This window comes from Drosophila takahashii, chromosome 3R (genome assembly GCF_030179915.1).
Source record: "Drosophila takahashii strain IR98-3 E-12201 chromosome 3R, DtakHiC1v2, whole genome shotgun sequence".
Lineage (NCBI taxonomy): Eukaryota > Metazoa > Arthropoda > Insecta > Diptera > Drosophilidae > Drosophila > Drosophila takahashii.
Window position 1 is genome coordinate 4,191,038 of NC_091681.1, and position 22,552 is coordinate 4,213,589.

The 22,552-nt window shown below is 35.1% G+C and overlaps 1 protein-coding gene across 2 annotated transcripts in view; it reads left to right on the forward strand.

Annotated features, from left to right (window-relative positions):
* The window catches only part of LOC138913375 (phenoloxidase-activating factor 2), a 166,559-nt gene that overhangs the window by 63,671 nt on the left and 80,336 nt on the right, over positions 1 to 22,552 (forward strand). Inside the window, exons 3-7 of one of the 2 annotated variants that reach the window (XM_070216937.1) lie at positions 12,547 to 12,681; positions 12,750 to 12,844; positions 12,903 to 13,753; positions 13,810 to 15,229; positions 15,295 to 15,510. The exons of the other annotated variant lie outside the window; for it this stretch is intronic. Of the exons in view, the coding sequence (XP_070073038.1) occupies positions 12,547 to 12,681; positions 12,750 to 12,844; positions 12,903 to 13,753; positions 13,810 to 15,229; positions 15,295 to 15,433 (2,640 nt within the window). The 3' untranslated portion in view covers positions 15,434 to 15,510. Of the gene's footprint in view, positions 1 to 12,546; positions 12,682 to 12,749; positions 12,845 to 12,902; positions 13,754 to 13,809; positions 15,230 to 15,294; positions 15,511 to 22,552 lie in introns of those variants that run through there. 2 annotated transcript variants of the gene reach the window in all.

Here is a 22,552-nt window from a genome sequence, read left to right on the forward strand (position 1 = left end):
TTTGCCCACATCTTAAAACTAAAAAATATTCACTGCCCACCCCTTAAAACTAAATATTAATGAAAATAATCGTTTGCCCACCCTTTAAAACTAAAAAATATTCACTGCCCACCCCTTAAAACTAATTTTATATAAAAACAAGAGAGAACGCTATAGTCGGGTTGTTGTCCCGACTATCTAATACCCGTCACTCAGCTAAAGGGAGTGCGAACGCTGTGTCGGGTTGGTGTCCCGACTAATAATCGTAACTCAGCTAAAGGGAGTGCGAGGGAGATAGATATATAATTTTTGATTGCGTATAACTTTTTAATGAATGGTCCGATTTGAAAAATGTCTTCTACATTTCGATAGGTATAAATATACACAACAAAATTGCATTTATACTTCTCGGAAATCTTTAAAGATGTGGGCGCAGGACCCATTTTAAAATCGTTAGTGAAGGATTGTGGGCGTTAGAGGGGGCGTGGCGCTCGGCTAAAATAAACTTGCGCTGCGTAGGAAGCCAAAGAATATGTGTGGGAAATCTCAACCTTCTAGCTTTTGTAGTTTCTGAGATCTCAGCGTTCATACAGACAGACAGACGGACAGACAGACGGACAGACGGACAGACGGACAGACGGACAGACGGACAGACGGACAGACGGACATGGCTAGATCGACTCGGCTAGTGACCCTGATCAAGAATATATATACTTTATGGGGTCGGAAACGCTTCCTTCTACCTGTTACATACTTTTGCACGAATCTAATATACCCTTTTACTCTACGAGTAACGGGTATAACCATCGTTTGCCCACCTCTTAAAAATAAAAAATAATGACTGCCCACCCTTTAAAAATACATTTTTATAAAAAGAAACGTTTGCCCACCCCTTAAAACTAAAAAATATTCACTGCCCACCCCTTAAAACTAATTTTATATAAAAACCATCGTTTGCCCACCTCTTAAAACTAAAAAATATTGACTGCCCACCCTTTCAAAATACATTTTTATAAAAACAAACGTTTGCCCACCTCTTAAAACTAAAAAATAATCACTGCCCACCCCTTAAAACTAAATATTAATGAAAATAATCGTTTGCCCACCCCTTAAAACTAATTTTATATAAAAACCATCGTTTGCCCACCTCTTAAAACTAAAAAATATTCACTGCCCACCCTTTAAAACTAATTTTATATAAAAACCATCGTTTGCCCACCTCTTAAAATTAAAAAATATTGACTGCCCACCCTTTAAAAATAAATTTTTATAAAAACAAACGTTTGCTCACCCCTTAAAACTAAAAAATATTGACTGCCCACCCTTTAAAAATACATTTTTATAAAAAGAAACGTTTGCCCACCTCTTAAAACTAAAAAATATTGACTGCCAGCCTCTTAAAATTTAATTTAAAAATGTTTTTAAACCGATTACCAGCTCAGAGAAGCTGGGTCGGGTAAAATTAAAATTTCGAATTTTTAATATGGGAATCGTTTGTCCACGTTTGACCACCTTTTAGTTTTTTTTGTCAACGTCCAGTTTCAAAAATATGGGATTTCGAAAATTTTCGAAAATCAAAAGGTTGAATTTTTCAAATAATTCAGAGCAATTATGTTTAAAAAAAAAAAATGTTAAAGCAAGAGCAACTAAATTTTTTCTTTCGCAAATCATTTACGGATAAATAACTGCAAATTCCTATTAAAAAAGATTTTGGAAATTTTGCTAAGTTGATATCAACTCAGCAGAACATCTCATAATTTTAAAAACAATTGAGCGGCAAATTTTGTTCTTTCACGAATAATTTACGGAAAAATAACGGCAAATTGTCGATAGAAAAAAATTTGCATTTTCAAAAGTTGCATTGCTAACTTTATGCACATTGTATTTTCTAAAGTTTTGACTTTTTCAAAATTCTAAAGGGTGGACAAACGATAGACAAACAATTCCATACAACAAAATTTGAAAAAAATTTAAATTTAAGAGGTGGGCAGTCAATATTTTTTAGTTTTAAGAGGTGGGCAAACGATGGTTTTTATATAAAATTAGTTTTAAGGGGTGGGCAGTGAATATTTTTTAGTTTTAAGGGGTGGGCAAACGATTATTTTCATTAATATTTAGTTTTAAGGGGTGGGCAGTGAATATTTTTTAGTTTTAAGAGGTGGGCAAACGTTTGTTTTTTTAAAAATGTATTTTTAAAGGGTGGGCAGTGAATATTTTTTAGTTTTAAGAGGTGGGCAAACGTTTGTTTTTATAAAAATGTATTTTTAAAGGGTGGGCAGTCAATATTTTTTATTTTTAAGTGGGGGGCAAACGTTTGTTTTTATAAAAATGTATTTTTAAAGGGTGGGCAGTCAATATTTTTTAGTTTTAAGAGGTGGGCAAACGTTTTTTTTTCCAAAAATATTCAGTTTTAAAGGGTGGGCAAACGATTTTTTCTTAAGGAAAAACTTATAATTAAGATAACTTTTGAAGTAGAAATTTTTTCAAAATTCTAAAAGGTGGGCAAACGTGGGCAAACGATTCTCTTACGATTAAAAAAAAAATCGAATTCCAAAAATTTGTAACTTTCGAAATTTTCGAAAATTTTCGAAATTTTATATCTCGAAAACTGGACGTGGGCAAAAAAAACTAATTGGTGGGCAAACATGGGCAAAAGATGGGCAAACGATTCCGCTATTCAAATTTCATAAATTTCATTTTTGTCAACCCAGCTTCTTTGAGCTCTAAATATGTGTGGTAGGCCTATTCGTTGTTCTCCCCTAAAAAATGGTCCTCTTGAATATTATTAACTCTTATTTGTTTATTTTTTGGTTGAGCGGAAGTTCCGGTAGCAACGCTTTTGTTTGCCGGGTCCGTTTGATTGTTATTAGAAGATTGATTATAGTTAGTGTTTCTATTATTATCTCTGTATTGGTTTTGATTATAATTTCCTGCTGGATTCGGTTGATCGTTATAAGAGTTCTGATTTCTGTTAGAAACTTGGATACTAGGATTTATTTCCATTGGTTAAATTTTTTGTTGAGGATTATAATTAGACTAGCTATACCCGGAGCGACTTCGTTCGCTCAAAATTAGTTTGCAGTTAGGAAATTAGGTTGTCAGGACTTTCTTATATCTTATTTGCGCGTTTGTTGAAAACCTTTGCGTAAACAACCTTTCTAGAAGATTCTTCCAGAGAGAGAATCCGAAGGCTACTGGTAGAGCTATATAATAAATTAATGCGATCTAAGTAAAAGTAGTGAATTTTTATACCTTCTATCAGTTACAATGTTATCAATGCAATTTTAGTTTGCGCACAAATGTACACTTGTTTGTAAATTGGACTTTTTTATTTTTAAATTTATTGTTTTGAATAAAACGAAAACATTTGTACACACACGAAAAGATTGACATCCCATACAAAAGTAGCGAAGTAACTTATTATTTTCCGATTCCACATTTGATTGACAGCACTATGCAGTATCAAAAATTTACCTCGAAGGATGCTATATTTTTGGATTCGTTACGAATTCCCAAGTTAAACTGCGTTTTCCAAAAAGTTCCCCGACGCAAGGATTCTTAGCAAAAGGACCTCAAAGTTCGAAAAATGCTGAAATTGGCCAACTTTGCGGAGCTCTCAGAGGCAAATGGATGCATGGTTTGATTCGATGTTAAAGTTTTTTAAAAGATACACCCTTTATCTTTCAAACCCCATACCTAAAATATTTTGGGGATTTTTTTTATGGCAGAAACAAATTCCAGAAAACATAGTCAAAAAACTTAAAAACATACATCTGCTGTCAAAATAGTAGTAGTGTTGCCGCCTTGTGTTCTTAAAAGTTTGATGAATAAATAAATAATAACAAGAAAGGAAGCTACCTTCGGCCAGCCGAAGCTTATATACCCTTGTAGATAAAAGAATACTCACTCGGTGCAGTTCCAGGGATTCCAGATTCAGCGTTTCGATTTATTTCAATTTTGTTTTTAAGTAGTCAAGAATCAAAACGCCTACTTCCTACAAAGTTACAATGAATTTTCTTATATTTGTTTGGGAGCCTTAAGATATAGTGGTCCGATCCGGCTCGCTCCGACATATGTACTACCTGCAATAGAAAGAAGACCTTCGGGAAAGTTTCATCGCGATAGCTTTAAAACTGAGAGACTAGTTCGCATAGAAACGGACAGACGGACAGACGGACATGGCTAGATAGACTCGGCTATTGGTGCTGATCAAGAATATATATACTTTATGTGGTCGGAAACGTCTCCTTCACTGCGTTGCAAACATCTGACTGAAATTATAATACCCTCTACAAGGGTATAAAAATCCTAAAATTACTCTAGGGGTTTGAAAGATAAAGTGTATCTTTTAAAAAACTAACATCGAATCAAACCATGAAACTGTTTGCCTCTGAGTGCTCCGAAAAGTTGGCCAATTTCAGCATTTTTCGAACTTTGAGGTCCTTTTGCTAAGAATCCTTGCGTCGGGGAACTTTTTGGAAAACGCAATTTAACTTGGGAATTCGTAACGAATCCAAAAATATAGCATCCATCGAGGTAAATTTAAAAAGCACTAAAAATGCTGCACAGTATAATTATTAATTTTAAACTCTTCCAATTTTGCATTGGCTGAAAGGAAATGAATAATTTTAATTGTATTTAAGCACATTATGTACTTTCAAGTAGAAACATAAGCACACATTGTGTGTATGTATTGCATTGTACAAATCAAAACATTTCCTAATATGCTAATGTACATTGTACATACGTATTTTATGAAGAGTTCGAATCTTAAGATTAATAATTAACTTGGAAACATTTTGGCTTTGTTTACAGAATTTGTAGTAATTTTTTATCTTCTTCCATGGTGGAAATTAAATAAGACTCTTACTTCTGCTACAAAATGAAAAATATTTTTTGAAAAATGAAACCTAGGCATTTGATCTACAGGACTGACTATTGATCGAAAATCATATTGATCGGAACAGCAGTTTAAGTTTTTAAAATTCAAAACAAATTTTAACTTAAATTGCCCTTTTCCCCTCCCCCTTCCACACAGCACTACCCCTCCCCCTCGTCAGTTTTCTTGGCTGCTGCTCTCTCGGCCGTCGCTCTCTTGCCATCCGCTCTCTGGGTTTCGTTCTCTCGGCAGGCTCCCACAAAATGCAACGCAAAAACTTAGAAAATCTAAATAAATTCGTAAAAAATACTTAAAAAAATGTTAAAAACTTAAAAAATTAAACCTAAGCATTTGGGCCATAGAATAACCATTTACCAAAAAATCATCTCGATCGGAGCAGCTTTTTAGATTTTTTAAATCGAAAAGTTAATTTTAAATTCGATAGGTGTATCATTCATTATGATCGGACCATCACAGTAGATTTTCATTTCTTCGTGTATATATAGTAGTCGCCTTCGCACACTCTCCTGGTGCGCTTCGTCACTACATGGACTGCCGTCCATAGTGATGTAGCACCCAAATTATGGGGGATATCTAAATTTAATTTAGATTTCTAATCAAATAAAAACACCTCTAAACGAGGTGAAAAACTAGTGACGATCGCACCTTCAACGTACAAAAGTTCTGATATCAACTTTTGTGACGAAAAATGATTTTAGATGCGACTAAATAAGAACGCTACCTAAAATTTACCCGTTTTTGAGAAAAATAAAAAAAAGCTAAAAAAAAAGTTTTAAAAAATTTTATTTTGTTAATATTTTTTTAACTATTACATTTACACAAATTGCTCATAGAAGGCGTTTATAGCATTTAAAAAAACCTTTCAAACGAGATGTAGCTTTAGTAGTATAGAAGTTACTGCTTTCCGAATTTCAGCTATTTATAGCTGTTTTCCCGCTAAACTAGCGAGTTTTTCGAAAAGTGGTAGAACAAAAGTTTTTTATATCGATGTGATGAACGTCATATCAAATTTTCAAAACTTAAAAAATATGTTTTGGACAAACTAACAAACTGACAAACAGAATAAAATTTTCATTTTGGGAAGACGAAGAAAATCTTATTTTGGCTATAACTTTTGAACGGAGCGTCGGATTTTATCATATGACCCCTCATTCGACGGGTATTTTCAATAGGAACACAACTAAAACATTGCGAGGGGCATTTATCCCCACCGGCCCCAACAGCTCCAAATTTCGAAATTTTCACATTTTCACTTTCACCGCTCTCTCTCCCAAGCCAATTGATTTTCTTAAAGTCTTGGTATGCAATCCTTTAAGTTTTTGAAATACCTTTCGATTGGTGTGTTACTCATTCCGATCGGACTATTATAGCAGATTTTCAATTTTGCGGCTATATAATAGTAGTCGTCTTCGCACACTCTCCTAGTGCGCTTCGTCACTACATGGACTTCCGTCCATAGTGATTAGGCCCTTTCAAGACCTAAAATTCTGCAAAATCAAAATTTCGAAATTCCAACCACTTTAGAAGTTAAGCTTAAGTAAATCTAACGATTTTTTACTCTAAATATGGATATTGGAGCTGTTTGGGGCCACTGGGGGGACATGTCGGACCTTAGTGGGCGCCTACGCCCCCAATGGAATACTGTGAAAAAAATTGGCTGCTCTAGCTCTTATGGTTTAGGCCAGGGGTGCTCAGTCCTATGGCACACGAGCACAATTGTTTTTGTAATAGCACTAAGCATACGGCAGTGCACTCGCAATGCTTGCCTATGCACACCTCGAGTCCTCTTTGTCGCTATCCGTAATAGATAAGAGCGAGCCAAGCCAACAACAAATTCCATTGAACTTTTTTTTTCTCCTCAACTCACAATGCAAAGTGTGGTTGTCTTTTTTATGACTGTGTGTGACTTGTTACTTGCGTGCGTGTGTTTTACTTTTAATGGTGTTTGTAACTGCACTGCCATAAGGTAGTTTTGAGCACCCCTGAGTTTAGGCTGTGGTCGCATCCCCCTAAAAATCGGTCTTTCATTTTATAATCTTTCGAGATTGGGCCCATACATTGTAGTTTGGCTTGTTGTTATTATAACGGAAGTTGTTGTTATAGTTATTATGTTATTAGTATTTATTATGTTATTTATTATTTTGATAATTATTATTTTGAAAATTATGATTTTGATAATTATTATTTTGGTAATTATTATTATGAAAGTTGGAATTTTGGTTATTATTATTTTGGTTATTATTATTTTGGTTATTATTATTTTGGTTATTATTATTATTAAAATTAGCCTTTTGATTGTTATTATTTTGATAATTGTTTCTTTGTTGATAATTGTTGATATTTTGGAAGTGGTTATTGTTTTCTTGATAATTTTCCTTATTTCGATTTAATCTTAGATGATTCCCTTGATTTTGGTAATTATTATACCCGTTACTCGTAGAGTAAAAGTGTATATTCGATTCGTGCAAAAGTATGTAACAGGTAGAAGGAAGCGTTTCCGACCCTATAAACTATATATATTCTTGATCAGGATCACTAGCCGAGTCGATCTAGCCATGTCCGTCTGTCCGTCTGTCTGTCCGTCTGTCTGTCTGTCTGTCTGTCTGTCCGTATGAACGCTGAGATCTCGGAAACTATAAAAGCTAGAAGATTGACATTTTGCATGCAGATTCTAGGAGTTACTACGCAGCGCAAGTTTGTTTCAAAGGGGTACCACGCCCCCTCTAACGCCCACAATCGCTTATATACGATTTTAAAAATTTCAATATTTTGGAAAAGTACAAATGCCGTTTTGTTGTGTTTATCAATAACTATCGAAATGTAGAAGACATTTTTTAAATCGGACCATTCGTTAAAAAGTTACGGCGGATCAAAGTTTTTATCTCCATCTCCTTCGCATTCCCTTTAGCTGAGTAACGGGTATCTGATAGTCGGGGCACCCGACTATAGCGTTCTCTTGTTTTTATAGTATGAATTATAAGGTATAAAATAATCAGTTGCCTGACGCGGAGCTGCGCTATATCGACTAGCGAATTGGGCTCTCATTTGGTTGCTTTCCATTTCTTGCACTCTAGCTAATGCGTTTGGCAAGTCTGGTGGATTTAGTGAAAATAAAATTCCCGATATTGGGCCGTTGAGGCCGGTTATGAAAACTCTTAATCTGACGATGTTTTAGGTTTGATTCTCTTGTTATAGGATTATCTTTTCCATGAGTCATTATGGTTTTATTTATTAAATGTTTAGTAAGTTTTTTATTAACGAAATTATAAAAGTCTATTACTGAATGTTAACCTTGAGAAAGGACACCTAATTCTTTTTCGATTATGTGGTCTTTTGTCGCTAAAGACAAAGTCCAGTCTGGCTAGAATAGCGTCGAGATTTAGTACGGTTCCGTGATTTGTCAGTGTGTCGTTAGCCTTTCCTATGATTTTATTTCTTAGAATCGTTAGAGCTGCGAAATATCTTCGGCTCTTTCGGACATACAATCCCATTGCAGTTTCGGCTACTTCTCTCCATCCTACGTAGTTTTCTAAGCTCCCTGAAAATTGGGGGACGGATGAAATATTTTCATCTATTTGTTCATCTTTGTATTCTGTCACCAAATTAGATTTAGTTTCTAGTAATGATTTTAAATTTTTTATCTCTTCTTGTAGGGGGGTCTTTCTTTCTTATATATCTTCTTTCTTGGCTTTTAGTTTTTCGTCTTTGGGTTTCTCTGGGTTTGTCTTCCTTCTTGGCTTGTTTTTTTTTTTAATTTTTTTGGTTTTTTTTTTCTTTTTGTAGAATTATTTATTAGAACGTTTTTTTCGTTGAATCTCGGCAATTCTTTATGATTTTTTGTTTTTAATTGTTGTTTTTGTTTTATCCATTTGCTTCACTTAAGTAATTGGAACTTTTTGTTTAATATTTTGATTTAACTTTTTTAATATATTTGTTTGCTTCACTTGACAGCGTTTTGTTTAATTTTTTGATTTAACTTTTTAAAATATTTGTTTGCTTTACTTGACAGCGTTTTGTTTAATTTCTTGATTAAACTTTTTTAATATATTTTTTTGCTTCACTTGACAGCGTTTTGTTAAATTTCTTGACTTAAGGGTGGAGATACATATACACCTAAAAATTTTTCAAGTTTTTCACGATTTTTTTTTTTAACAATAAGGGTTTGTGCTGGAAGTTTGCAACTTGGCATGTTGATTACATAGTTCTTATATAATTTAAACCAATTTTATTTTTTTGTAACTTTTAAAATGGTGGCCGTGGGAATTTTTATGTAAGCCCCTTTCTTAAAAAAAGTAGGTCAGCTGCGGATCGTCTACAGGTCGCTGTGTGGATCCGATTTTTGTGAAACCAAATTTATTTTGTTGAGAGATAATGTAGAAACTGTCTGAACCTAACATACGTAGAATATCTCAAAAACTCTGGTTGGAGCACTCTTTTAAAGTCAAAAATAATTTTTTTTCTTATTTTTCTTGTTGTTATTGCTTTTTAAAAAATACTTCAACGTGCAAATTTCTACATAAAGTCGGTTCAGACAGTGGGCAATTTCATTACAAACATTTCCGTAAAAGCAGCATGATGATCGAAGCATTACTTTTTGAGATACACGATCCGCAGCTGAGGAACACATGGTTTCGAGAAAAACGCAAGGAAGATGGGTGCCGTCATACTGGAATAAGTTCCAAAATAGTTCGAATTTCTTCGTGAAACTTTCTTAAAGAGTTATACTACCAATTTAAATAACAAACAAAAATTGAATTTTTTTTGCTTTCTATATGTATCTGCCCCCTTAACTTTTTTTAATATTTCTTATTGATGATTGATTAAAAAATTTTACATAGAAACCCCTTTAAATTTTATTTTGTTTTTGGGTCTATGATTTGATTGCTTTTACGCGATTTTGTGAGTAACTACGCGAGTTCCGTAACGATAATTTGGAAACGGTAAACAGTTTTTATTTTTAAAAACTGTTCATTATTGTCTTTTTGATTTCCCTTATTAATAAGGTTTCACATCTGTATTATTTAACTTCGATTATAGAGTTCCCGATCTGCGCTGACTTGGAGTTCAAAATAAGATTTATGAAGAAGCCTCGGAATATGAGCTTTTAGAACTTTTCTTTTGCAGTTTCCTCAAGCTCAACTTTAAGAAAGCTTTTTACTAATTTCAATAATTATGAAATACAATTATGCTGCGCTTAGTGGAAAATATTTGGCGACACGATAAGCGTGGGATTGGAGTGGCGTGATTTTGATTCGGATGTTAATGCTTACATTATCTTGAGCTCCATTTACACTCAAAATAAAATTAACCCTAAAGTCAAGGAAATCGCCCTACTTTTGTCTTCAAGACAAGCTCGCCCTAAATTTTAGGGTCACATTTTTCTATATTTTTGATTTTTTTTGACGTCATATTTCTAAATTTTAAGGTAATTTTACTAAATTTAAGGGCAAAAATTTCTAAAAATTAGGAAATTTTCCTAAAAAATAGAAATTAAAAACAAAGCAAAAAACATGTTCAATCATGATTTTTTTTGTATATACGTTTATATTATGTACTCCTCCCTATATACATATGCAGGCGTTGTGCGTCATGTATATTGTGAATGTTAAAGGTTATGTATTTATTATTATGTATTTGCGCTTGGATTTCGTATCTAACCAAAGCCAAATGTGGTTGTAAATGTAGACTACGGGACTGCGGAAGATTGGGAATGTAGAAATTATGATTAGTTAATATTTTATATTCATGAAAAAAACTTACAATTTTTACTTGTCCGTCGTGAGAATCGAACCCGGGTCTCCCGCGCGAGGAGCGAATGGCCTACATACTGGGCCATTGTAGCACTTAAACTTGCTGTGGCAAACCGAGCATTGTATGTAAAGGGTGAAGCGGACAACACATTTGAATACTAATTGCATAATTTTGACCATTCGCGTATACGTATATACATATGTATATATTTATGCTAATGCAATTTATATTATGTGTAGTATATAGTAAATAGCTGAATATAAACCTAATTATTTTTAGTTTACCGCTTGCCATCAATAAAAAAAGAGATAAAAAAAAGTAAAAAAATAAATAAAAAGAAAAGAAAATAAATAAAAAAAAATAAAATAACATAAAAAAAAAGGTTAAAAAATTTTGCTCTGGGACTCGAACCCGCGTCGATTCGATTGCTAACCAAGTGCTTTAACGGTCTGCGCCACGAGTACAGCCGGCCGGCAGCTGACAAGTTCTGGCATTGAACATTTTGGTGTGCCAGAGCATGTGAAAACAAATATTTCTATTTTTTAGAAAAAATTTCTACTTTTTAGAAAATGTTTCTATTATTTAGGGTTGGTTTCATTTTAGGGTTAGGGCACTAATTTTTAGAAAAGGTGTTGCCAAAATATTTTATTATTTTCGTTTGCCTTTCTATTTTTCAGAAAATAATTTCTAATTTTAAGGGCATTTTTTCTAGATTTTAGGGTGATTTTAGTTCATGGTAACCATTTTCTACATTTAAGAAAAACTTCCTGGATTTAAGGAAAACTTTCTTGACTTAAGAAAAATTTCCTTAGATTTAGAAATAACTTTCTTGTATTTAGAAAAAAGAAATTTTAATGGCGATTTTCTAAAATTTAGGGTTAAATTTATTTTGAGTGTACCTTTCGTCTGCTACGATAGCTTGAGATTTGAAATCGAAAATTGGTATACAAATTCTATTTTCTATTTAATTGCATGCTCATCGAACACTCTGCTGTCTGACCTAAATATACACAACAAAATTGCATTTATACTTCTCGGAAATCTTTAAAGATGTGAGCGCAGGACACATTTAAAAATCGTTAGTGGGCGATTGTCGGCGTTAGAGGGGGCGTGGCGCTCGGCTAAAATAAACTTGCGCTGCGTAAGAGGCCCAAGAATATGTGTGGAAAATCTTAACCTTCTAGCTTTTGTAGGTTCCGAGATCTCAGCGTTCATACAGACAGACGGATATGGTTAGATCGGTATAAAAAGTTGGGATTCACCATGCAGGTTCTAGGGGTTCCTACGCAGCGAAAGTTTATTTCAGTCGATCGGCGGACGACCTTTAAATAGGCCTGGCGCAGAATAACGGGTATCTGATGGTCGATGTTCTTTAAAAATATGTTAAAAGAAATCTACAGGCCTAAATTCTTTGAAACTTTGGCATGAATTGGTTAAATGTTTAAAAAAAAAGAACACTTTATTCGGTTTTGTTATTTCCTTATTGGTATTTTGGTTGAGTAAGGTATCACATCTCAGTAATATGGAATTGTTCTTGTACGAGTTCAGTACATGTCAATATGTTAATTGATCTAGAGCCGTAAATAACGATCTGTAATTCTAGCCCTACAAGGGTGGTTTGCTAACACTTGTAATCTTAAGTACAGGCCACTTGAGCCTGACCATAAATATAGTTCTCACACTGCACAAAGGGTGGCCTTGCAGGAGACCGTTGATAAGGCTCCCGCTCAGGCATAAGAATTTTATGTTAGTTACGTAAGCAAAGACTTATTGAAATAAAATCTGTTTTTATTCAGAACTCAAACGTAAAGGTTGTTTTCCTTATTACAGGAATCCCTTTCAAGTCAAATAAAATAAATCAACACCAAGTCAGATAAAATTCGCAATATATGTTTGTTATTTTGTATGCATTTTAGCTTGCACAAGTGGTAAATAGTTTTTCTGAAAATGGTCTATTGCCTCTTCAAATGGCTTTATCGGCAAAAAATCACAAAATCGCTCAGACTCTGGTGAACAGTGGAATGGCTAACATAAATGCTGTTGATATGGAGGTATAAAAATAACATCATTTATTATTAATTGCTACATTTTTCTAATTTGCTACATTTTTTTTCAACAGGGGTCCCCGCTCCTCATTGCTGCTTTAAGAAATGGTGACGCTTTCTCAGCACACTTCCTCTTGGATCTTAACTGTCTTTTAGACCTTTCATCCAAGTAAATGTTCTCTAAATAAAATCTACGAAAATAATTTATTTTTAAATTTAATTTTTAGAACATCATTGGATACTGCTTTACACATTATATGTAATTACACGGAAAACAACAGTGCCGCAGAAATATTAAATGTTGGGAAAAGGATTTTAGAAAAAAATCCAAACGTAAACATCCAAAACATAAAAGGAGAAACGCCTTTGCACATAGCGATTATCAGGCAAAATGAAAAAATGGTAAAGCTTTTGCTTAAAGTGCCAAATATTGATATTAACTTGCGCACTTTCGAAGAAAAGTGTCCTTTGGAACTTAGTTTATCATTAGATCACGATTTTAAAATAGCCTCAATGCTTATTAATATGGGTGCACAACCAATATCTATTAAGACAAAAACGGGAGATAGCCTCCTACAGGTTTTTGCATTGAACGGACACCCTGGGGAGCGTGCATCAATTTTCTTGGCTGATTATTCCAATCTTGATCATATAAATTTACGTGGCTTAACAGCATTACATATTGCAGCTTTAAAAAACATGCCAAACTTAGTAAAAAAGTTGATTGTTAAGGGTGCTTCGTGCAATTTACAACACATTGATAGCGGTTTAAAATCCGCTTTGCATATTGCAGTGGAAGCTAATGCCGTTGAAGCCTTGGAGGTTTTTGTTTACCAGAAAAACAATATAAACGATGTTGTTGATTTCAATTGTAAAGACATTAATGGTGACTCTCCGTTAAGCCGATGCTTAGCTCTTAATAGAACTCAACTGGTTCCAATTCTTATACGAGGAGGCTCAGATGTCAACGCGAAGAATAAAGATAATTTGACACTATTGCATCAATCAATCAAGAATAGAGATAGTGACACATCATTATTCTTACTAGAGCAAGGAGCAGACTTTACAGCTGTCACAGGTAAAAATAAATTTATAAAAATCTCTAATCCTCTAATAATTTTATACCATAAATAGATGATCAGTATTCCGCATTGGACTTATCGATCCAATACGATTTACCTAGAGTTTTGGATGCTCTTTGCACAAAAGGAATAGCATTAATATCCGATAAAAATGGAGTTTCACCATTATGGGCTGCTTTGGAACTAGGAAACGAAGATGTGGCACGAATACTTGTTCGTCACGGTGTAGACACTGACTGTTGGGATAAAGGACCTGAAGGATGTCAACAAACCCTTTTACATCGTGCCATTGATGAGAACAAAGAATCTATAGCTATATTTCTAATTCAAAGTCAATGCGATTTAGATTCTGCACGTCAGCCAGGCCCGAACGGGGAGGGTACAGATGTATCACAAGAAAAGTCATCTCCGTTGCATTTATGTTGTCAGTGGGGCCTCACCAAAGTTCTTAAGAGTCTAATTGATCATGGTGCTAATGTTAACATAGTAGACGCTGAAAACAAATCTCCACTTCATGTAGCCATTGAAAACCAACATGAAGAGATAATATCCATTCTTCTTTGTCACCCTGTTATAGACCTAAAGCTACGTGATAGAACCGGAAACACACCCTTTGCAGCCGCTCTGGGCATCCGTAATCATAAGGCTGCCCAACGAATTTTAGATAGATTTCCAACTGCAGCTGAGCAAATGGACTTGCGCGGCCGAAACTTTTTGCATTTAGCAATTATGAAAGATGATTTAGAAAGTGTGTTATTTTTGCTATCTATTCAGGTAGATGTAAATTCGCGCGTACATGACGTCAATCAATCTACGCCTTTACACCTGGCGGCAGCATCACATAATGAAATGATTACTAGAAATCTGATTTTAGCCGGAGCCCGTATGAATGAGCGAGATGCTGTCCAAAAATTGCCTCTGCATATCGCCATTGAACGCGGAAATCTACCTGCTGTCTCTGCCTTGATTCAAAACTATGCCGACTTTGATGCAGCAGATGCTGATGGCAATAATGCTTTACACATTGCTGTGCGCTGCGGTCAGTTTTTCATTGCACGTGAATTATTAACTGAATCAAGAGTAAACGCAGAAGCAACTAATTTAAAAGGTCGAAATCCTATGCATGAATTGTGCCGGGTTGTCGAGGATAATACAGCCGCCCTTATTTGCGAGTTATTTCTTGAGTGTATGCCAAAGTATCCAATTAACATTCCTGATATGGACGGTAATACACCACTTCTACTTTCCTTTATGAGAGGACAATCGCCCCTTTGTAAAATACTTGTGAAAGCAGGGGCGTGCCTTGGTAGTGAAAACAGAGATGGAGTAAATATTTTTAATTTCAAGTTGGCCACGGATCAGTTACTTCACAAATTATTGGACCAATTGCCACAAGAATCCCCGTGGTCAGAGTGTGACCTATGCCAGGAGTGTAGAACTAGGTTTACAATTACGATGAGAAAACATCATTGGTAAGAACGGAATCAGTCACATTATAACAATTGTATTATTATGTTTTTCTATGTTATATTTTAAGTCGGCATTGTGGACGGGTGCTTTGCTCCAAATGTTCCAGTAACGATGTACCCATTCTAAAATTCGGAATTAACAAACCAGTCAGAGTTTGCACCGTTTGCTTTAATGTGCTGCAATGTGGAAACGGATTATGTTCTTAGTTTAAATTAAAATTACTTATATTATTATTATATACCATTATGCCGTTTAAATAAAAGTTTTTATATCATAAAAAAATATTTAAAATAAAGGGACAATTAAATAGTCGAGTGCCTCGACTATTAAATACCCGTTATTCAGCTAAACAACTTTCTTGTATGTTTTTCGCGCGCCCAATTTAAAATAATTAAGATTTTCAATTAACGTATTTGGAATTAGAGTGACCAGAGGGTGTCATAAAAGACATAATAATCCATTTGAATTCGCACCAGCAGTTTTGCTTGCATTGTCAGCGGTTCCATCCGCTAGATGGCAAACTTTTATTAGGCCAATCGATAGGTATTGGCGATAAAATTACATATCAGTTACAGTTTTCATAATAGCATCAAAACTGGGCGCCGCAGTTTGTGGGCATTAGAGGGAACATGGCACCTTTTTGAAAAAAAACTTGCGCTGCGTAGGAACTCCTAGAATCTGCATGCAAAATGCCAAACTTCTAGCTTTTATTGGTTTCGAGATCTCAGCGTTCATCCAGATAGACAGACTGTCAGATGGACGGACAAACGGACATGGCTAGATTGACTCGGCTAAAGATCCTGATCTATATATACTTTAAAGGGTCGGAGACGCTTCCTTCTACCTGTTACATATTTTTACAAGAATATAATATAGCCTTCTATTCTACAAAAAACGGGTATAATATACTCTTATATACCCTTGCAGATCATTCCTATTAAATTGAAAATGCTAAATCTTGTACTATTTTGACATTAAAATTACATCCCATAGGAATGGAAGCTATATAAAATAGTCGTCCGATTCATGTTTAATTTAATTCGAAATTCTTAAATAATAATAAACAAGAAAGGAAGCTAGCTTCGGCCGAGAAATTATGTCGCTGCTTAACGTCATAAGATCGCGCGAAATTGTGTCGTTTAAAAATTACTTGTGGAGAACTTATGACGTTTAAAAGTGACATAAGTCCTCCGAGGAAAAAACGACATAATTTCTCCTGCCGAGAAATTATATCGCTGCCAAACGACATAAGATCGCGCGAAATTATGTCGTTTAAAAATGTGTATACCATACATATATAGGTATATATATTAGGGTGGGTCGATTTGGGACCCCAAAAATCGTTAGAGGGATCGTAATCTTTAAAGGATTCTAAGCCATACTGGCGAACATACTTATGGTCTAAAATGACATTTGACCCCCCAAACGCGAATGAGAAATACTGCTCTTTTGAGAAAAATATCATAGTAGTCAGCACAGATATCTTACTGAATATCAATTTCAAATTTTTTATTTCTACTACTATGATATTTTCCTCAAAAAAAGCAGTTTTTTTTCATTCGCGTTTGGGGGGGTCAAACGTCATTTTAGACCATAAGTATGTTCGCCAGTATGGCTTAGAATCCTTCAAAGATTACGTTCCCCCTATACGATTCATCACGTTTTTCGGCCCCATACAAATCGACCCGCCCTAATATATATACATATATACATATATAAATATATAGGTATATATGCACATATATAGGTATATATATATACATATATAGGTATATATACATTAGACATCTGATACATGTATATCTTAAAGGAATATATACGTATATTAAGAATATATATTTACATTTTGTACACTCTATTTATACATATGTGTATAATATACACTGTATATACATATATATGTTTATAAATTTATTATTATCGAAATAAAAAAAAACAAGAGAGAACGCTATAGTCGGGTTGGTGTCCCGACTATCTAATACCCGTCACTCAGCTAGAGGGAGTGTGAACGCTGTACTCGGGTTAATGTCCCGACTATCTAATATTTGAACCTCAGCTAAAGGGAGTGCGAGGGAGATAGATATATAAATTTTGATTGCGTATAACTTTTTAATGAATGGTCCGATTTAAAAAATGTCTTTTACATTTCGATAGGTATAAATATACACAACAAAATTACATTTATACTTCTCGGAAATCTTTAAAGATGTGGGCGCAGGACCCATTTTGAAATCGTTAGTGGGCGATTGTGAACGTTAGAGGGGGCGTGGCGCTCGGCTAAAATAAACTTGCGCTGCGTAGGAAGCCAAAGAATATGTGTGGGAAATCTCAACCTTCTAGCTTTTGTAGTTTCTGAGATCTCAGCGTTCATACAGACGGAGAGACGGACAGACGGACATGGCTAGATCGACTCGGCTAGTGCCCCTGATCACGAATATATATACTTTATGGGGTCGGAACCGCTTCCTTCTAGCTGTTACATACTTTTGCACGAATCTAATATACCCTTTTACTCTACGAGTAACGGGTATAAAAAGTAGAGAAAAATTTAACTTTTGTTTTTAAAAAAAGTCTTTTTAACAAAGTAATGGTTTTGAATTTCAAAATAACGCTTTAAATGAAAATAAAATCTCACTACGATTTCATATAGCTGCCATAGGAACAATCACAAAATGTAGCTAAAAATTGCCATAGCTTCAATGCTTTTAAACATACACATAAACATAAACATATAAATCCAAATATTGATATTTTAAGAATATTTAAATTTAGCAATAGCTGCCAGGGTATTTAAAGTTTGGCTTGCCGAAGCTTTTTCCGTTCTTGTTTTAATTTAAATCAGTATATGGGAACTTACCCTTAAATGGCGCTTTTAAGGTGCATTTCCCACTCCTCCGTTTTGAAATAATAGGGCTTACTCTCTACTTTTTTCATATTCCGCATCTTTTAGGAACTTAACAAATTTGAAAAAATGTCCTTTGGAGTTCATCTTTTTTCCCAAATTTAAATTATATGCCTCCACAGAGCTGGTTGTCATTGTCGATCTTTTAAATACCGAAATACGGTCAGGTCCTTCCTTTTTTAAAAATAACGAGAATTATTTATTTTTAATTTATTAATATAATTTCTATTGTTTAAATTGTTAAAAAAAATAAAGTTGTAAATAGTAAAAAAGGACAAATAAAATACGTATATCAAAAATATTTTCTTACCGATTTAAGCCACTGCATATCAAAGTACACCAAAAATTGTGAAAATAGCTTCTTGTTTACAAAATTTGCTTCAGATTTAAGATCAGAGAAAATTTGAATGATCAAACGGGTGCATGTCATAACGCCCTCGGGCGTTATATTTGAATCCTTGCAGTTTGAATCCTTGCAGTTCTTTCGGAGTCCTGGAACAGGTCTGGGAAATTCGATTCCGTGTGAATCTTTCGGAAGTGAAAACTAGAACAGGGCCGATTAGTTTAGATTCTTTATATAAGTAAAGAAGTCGTATTCAGGTTGATCGCGCGCAGTAAACAACATTGCGGCTTGCACTTTTATTCAAACAAATTTTTGTCTGCGCCTTATATAACATTTTATTGAAATACTTGTAAATACGAGTAACATAGAGGCAATACAGTAATCAGTTGTGTAGAATAATTTACCCTGCAGGAAAAATGCGAACTAGTCTGAAAAACAACTAGTAATACAACTAAAATAAAGCAACCGGAATTTGTCTGAATGCATTTGGACTACACAGGGTCTAGAAAATTTGTGCTAGTCGAAAAAATGATTAATACAAAACTAGTAAAAAAGAAACTTGTCTCGGACTAGTACCTTTCTAACAAAAAAAACCTTAAAAATATTTAACTGGTAGAACAAATACATGTTAGGGTCTAGTTAAAAGGCAACTGGAATTTAACTAGTTGCAAATGAAACACATATGATCCAAAAATATAGCCTAGAGTGTAAATGTCTTGGGAAATTTAACACTAAACAAATCAAACACTCGAGGTCCTCGGTTCAATCCCTAGTCTCTGTACATTTTTTTTTGTTTTTTGTTTGCTAGGTGATGCTTTAGTTTTATTTTAAACTTAGTTTAATCTGTCCGAGGCAATATATATGTGAAAAATCACTGTTTTTGATTTATGTCACACTAAAATTTATAAACCTTGTTAGGGCAATACAAAATGTGATGCGTGTATGGCTCAATCAGTTAGTGTGTCTACAAATCCAAAGGTCCCGGGTTCAAGTCCTAGAGAGGGCGACTTGCCTCAAAAAAAGTAAGTTTGTTTTAATTCCATTTAATTATCATTTACTGTATTTGATTACATAATAATTATCAGAAATTCTCTAAGGACCGCGCCTATTAATTGGATACTAAACTAGGAGAGCGTCAAGTTAGGCATCGTCCAGTACTAGTGAAATCCAATCACTTGATGGTTTAAAGATTAATTTTTATTTTTTTTCGTGAAAATATTTTTTTTAGTGTAGTTTAACAGCTGTAACCATAAATTGGTTAACAGTCACTAGTGCAAAACTAGTAGCAAATGGACTAGTTGTTTCCGACGACAAGCATATGAAAAATGGACCACTTCGTTACAAGGAAATGGACATAACTTGAACTAGTTAACCTTCTTGACCCAACTAGTATTTTAATAGTCCAAAACTGATTCCTTTTCCTGCAGGGTAGCAATGAGAAATGTGGTAGAAGAAAAATATTGGGGCACTATGACATTTTTTGAAAGGGCGTTTTTAGTGTGTCATAGCGCCCGCGGGCCCTATGACACCGGGCGTTATGACACGCACCCTGATCAAACTGGGAGGCAGCAATGGCAGATGAAGAAATTTCATGAACATTGCAGAAAAAATCTTGTTTCGCTTCAGTTCCACTTTAAATCCAGGTATTTTCTTCGCATTTTTTTTGCATGCCTGGCAGAAGTGGAACCAGCATGCGAAAAATTTTGTGGAGGGCTGCAAATTTCTGATTGCATTGCGCATGGCCTTTTCATAATCCGAAATGTAAGATCCTCCTGCCAGGCTACAAATATTACAATCGATATATGTAAATAAATGCTGATAGCACACTTCGGTCTTTCTGGACATCAAAACGAAAATAAAAGGTGTTATCTATAAAAAAAAACAACAAACAAAATTATATAAAAATAAACGCAACAAAAACTTTATACATTACCTTTTCCATATATTTCACGTATATGATGAGGAGCTGTTTAAAAGCGCCGAAGGGGCACACCTTGAAAGTGGCATCCATAAGGAAATGTCGATCTTTGACGGCGATGTGATCTTCCATTATTGAAATGATTTTTTCCGATGCAAAAATAACATACGAAAATGATTCCGACTGATGAATGTATTTCAAAAAGACCTTTGCAGGGTTTGCCTTTGTCATGCCAAACTGTTTCATATTGTCGTCAATATTGTACGCATGCTTTAACTCGTCAAAAGTAGTTGGCGATTTCGGCATAACGGGTTTCCTTTTTCGCTGGAGTGTGCGTTTGCATTGGTCGTAAGCCAATTCTACTTCCGGTCCATCTGTACTATGTCTAATAAATATAAATACGTATTAAAAAACATATCTTCCGAAAATTCCTTGGTTGCATCGGTTGTCGAGGAATTGCAAAGCAAATTGGCCAATAAATTTAAGGACTTTGGAAAAAATGAACTTTATGCGGAAAGTACCATTCTGGATCCTCGCTTTATAGGGTCTTCCCACAGAGCTCCATACACCATCTACCATCCGTTAAACGGATGGTCCGTAAGGTTTTGCCGTTCCGAAAATTTCCCAGTTCGTCCGCCATCCAATTTTGACGGACTTTGACGGGCTCTTTTATGCGATAGTTAGGCGATGTTTTCTCGGTGCTCAGCTCAACATTAACGAAGGGGATTTCAACTCGGGAAAACTGTCGTAAAATTGCGTACTCCTAATTCTCTTATAGAATAATACAATAAATAGATTAAGATAATAGTTAAAAAACATATCTGAACATTTATAACATATCCTATAACGAGTATGCATAAATATTGCTGACTGCGGGAGAGCGTAACCCCCGTACCGCACACTCCGCTCATACTACGCCTCTGTCTAGCCAAGTTACATGTGGCAAATTTTTAAACAAATCCAAATGTCTGCTGTTTTGGTAATTTGTAGCAACGTTGGAATTTTATAGCAGTACATAGTACACTTTTAAATAATAGTAGTTATTATTTACGAAGTGCAGAACGTATTCTGAGTCTTTGCTGCAAACATTGATGTTTTCGTACGCAGAACAGCTTACATTTTGACCAACTCATAGCAACCTGTTTGCAAATGATTTTCCGCTCATAACTAACTATAAATGCTTCAACATTAGCCAAAAAACACTCGGCCTGAAGAACTGGTGAGATGGTTCTGAAGCCGCCTGGCTGGGGCCACCGAGCGGGTCGCGGGTTGCGGATAGCGAACGACCTTTAGGTCTGGAGGTTAACTGTGAATAAGCTGGTGGTTGAAGTCAACCACGGAATCGTGGACGGAAGCCCCAGCAAAAAATCAGTGCCGGACAATCAGCGAGTATTCTGCATCGAAGCAGTACCACATCTAAATAATTGCTTCTATGCAACTCGTGGGATCTACTAACAAAACTAATAATAACACAGAGACGGGAAGTCAACCACGGAATCGTGGACGGAAGCCCCAGCAAAAAATCAGTGCCGGACAATCAGCGAGTATTCTGCATCGAAGCAGTACCACATCTAAATAATTGCTTCTATGCAACTCGTGGGATCAACTAACAAAACTAATAATAACACAGAGACGGGAACTCTGAAAAAAACCCACAGAAATGCTGAGCACTGGCTCCAACTCAAACACCAGCACGGTCAGGAAAGGACCACATCCCAAATTGGGGGTGCTGGGTGGCAGAAAGCCGGCTGCCGATACGTCCGCCTCAGGAGCAACAGCACCAAAGGCAACGGTAGGCACAGCCAAGGCGATCGGGCCACCCACTGGTGGTAGCAGATGTATATATATGCGGAAAGACGGACTGCCGCCCAGAGTCTGCGCTCTCAGGCCAGAAGTAACATCGCCACGCCTTCGCCAGAATGGCAAAATAAGGTTGAGTGGGCAAGGATGGTACTTCTCAACTATGGGCAGAATAAGCCCAGAACACAGCATATGTACATACGTATTTTATGAAGAGTTCGAATCTTAAGATTAATAATTAACTTGGAAACATTTTGGCTTTGTTTACAGAATTTGTAGTAATTTTTTATCTTCTTCCATGGTGGAAAACAAATAAGACTCTTACTTCTGCTACAAAATGAAAAATATTTTTTGAAAAATAA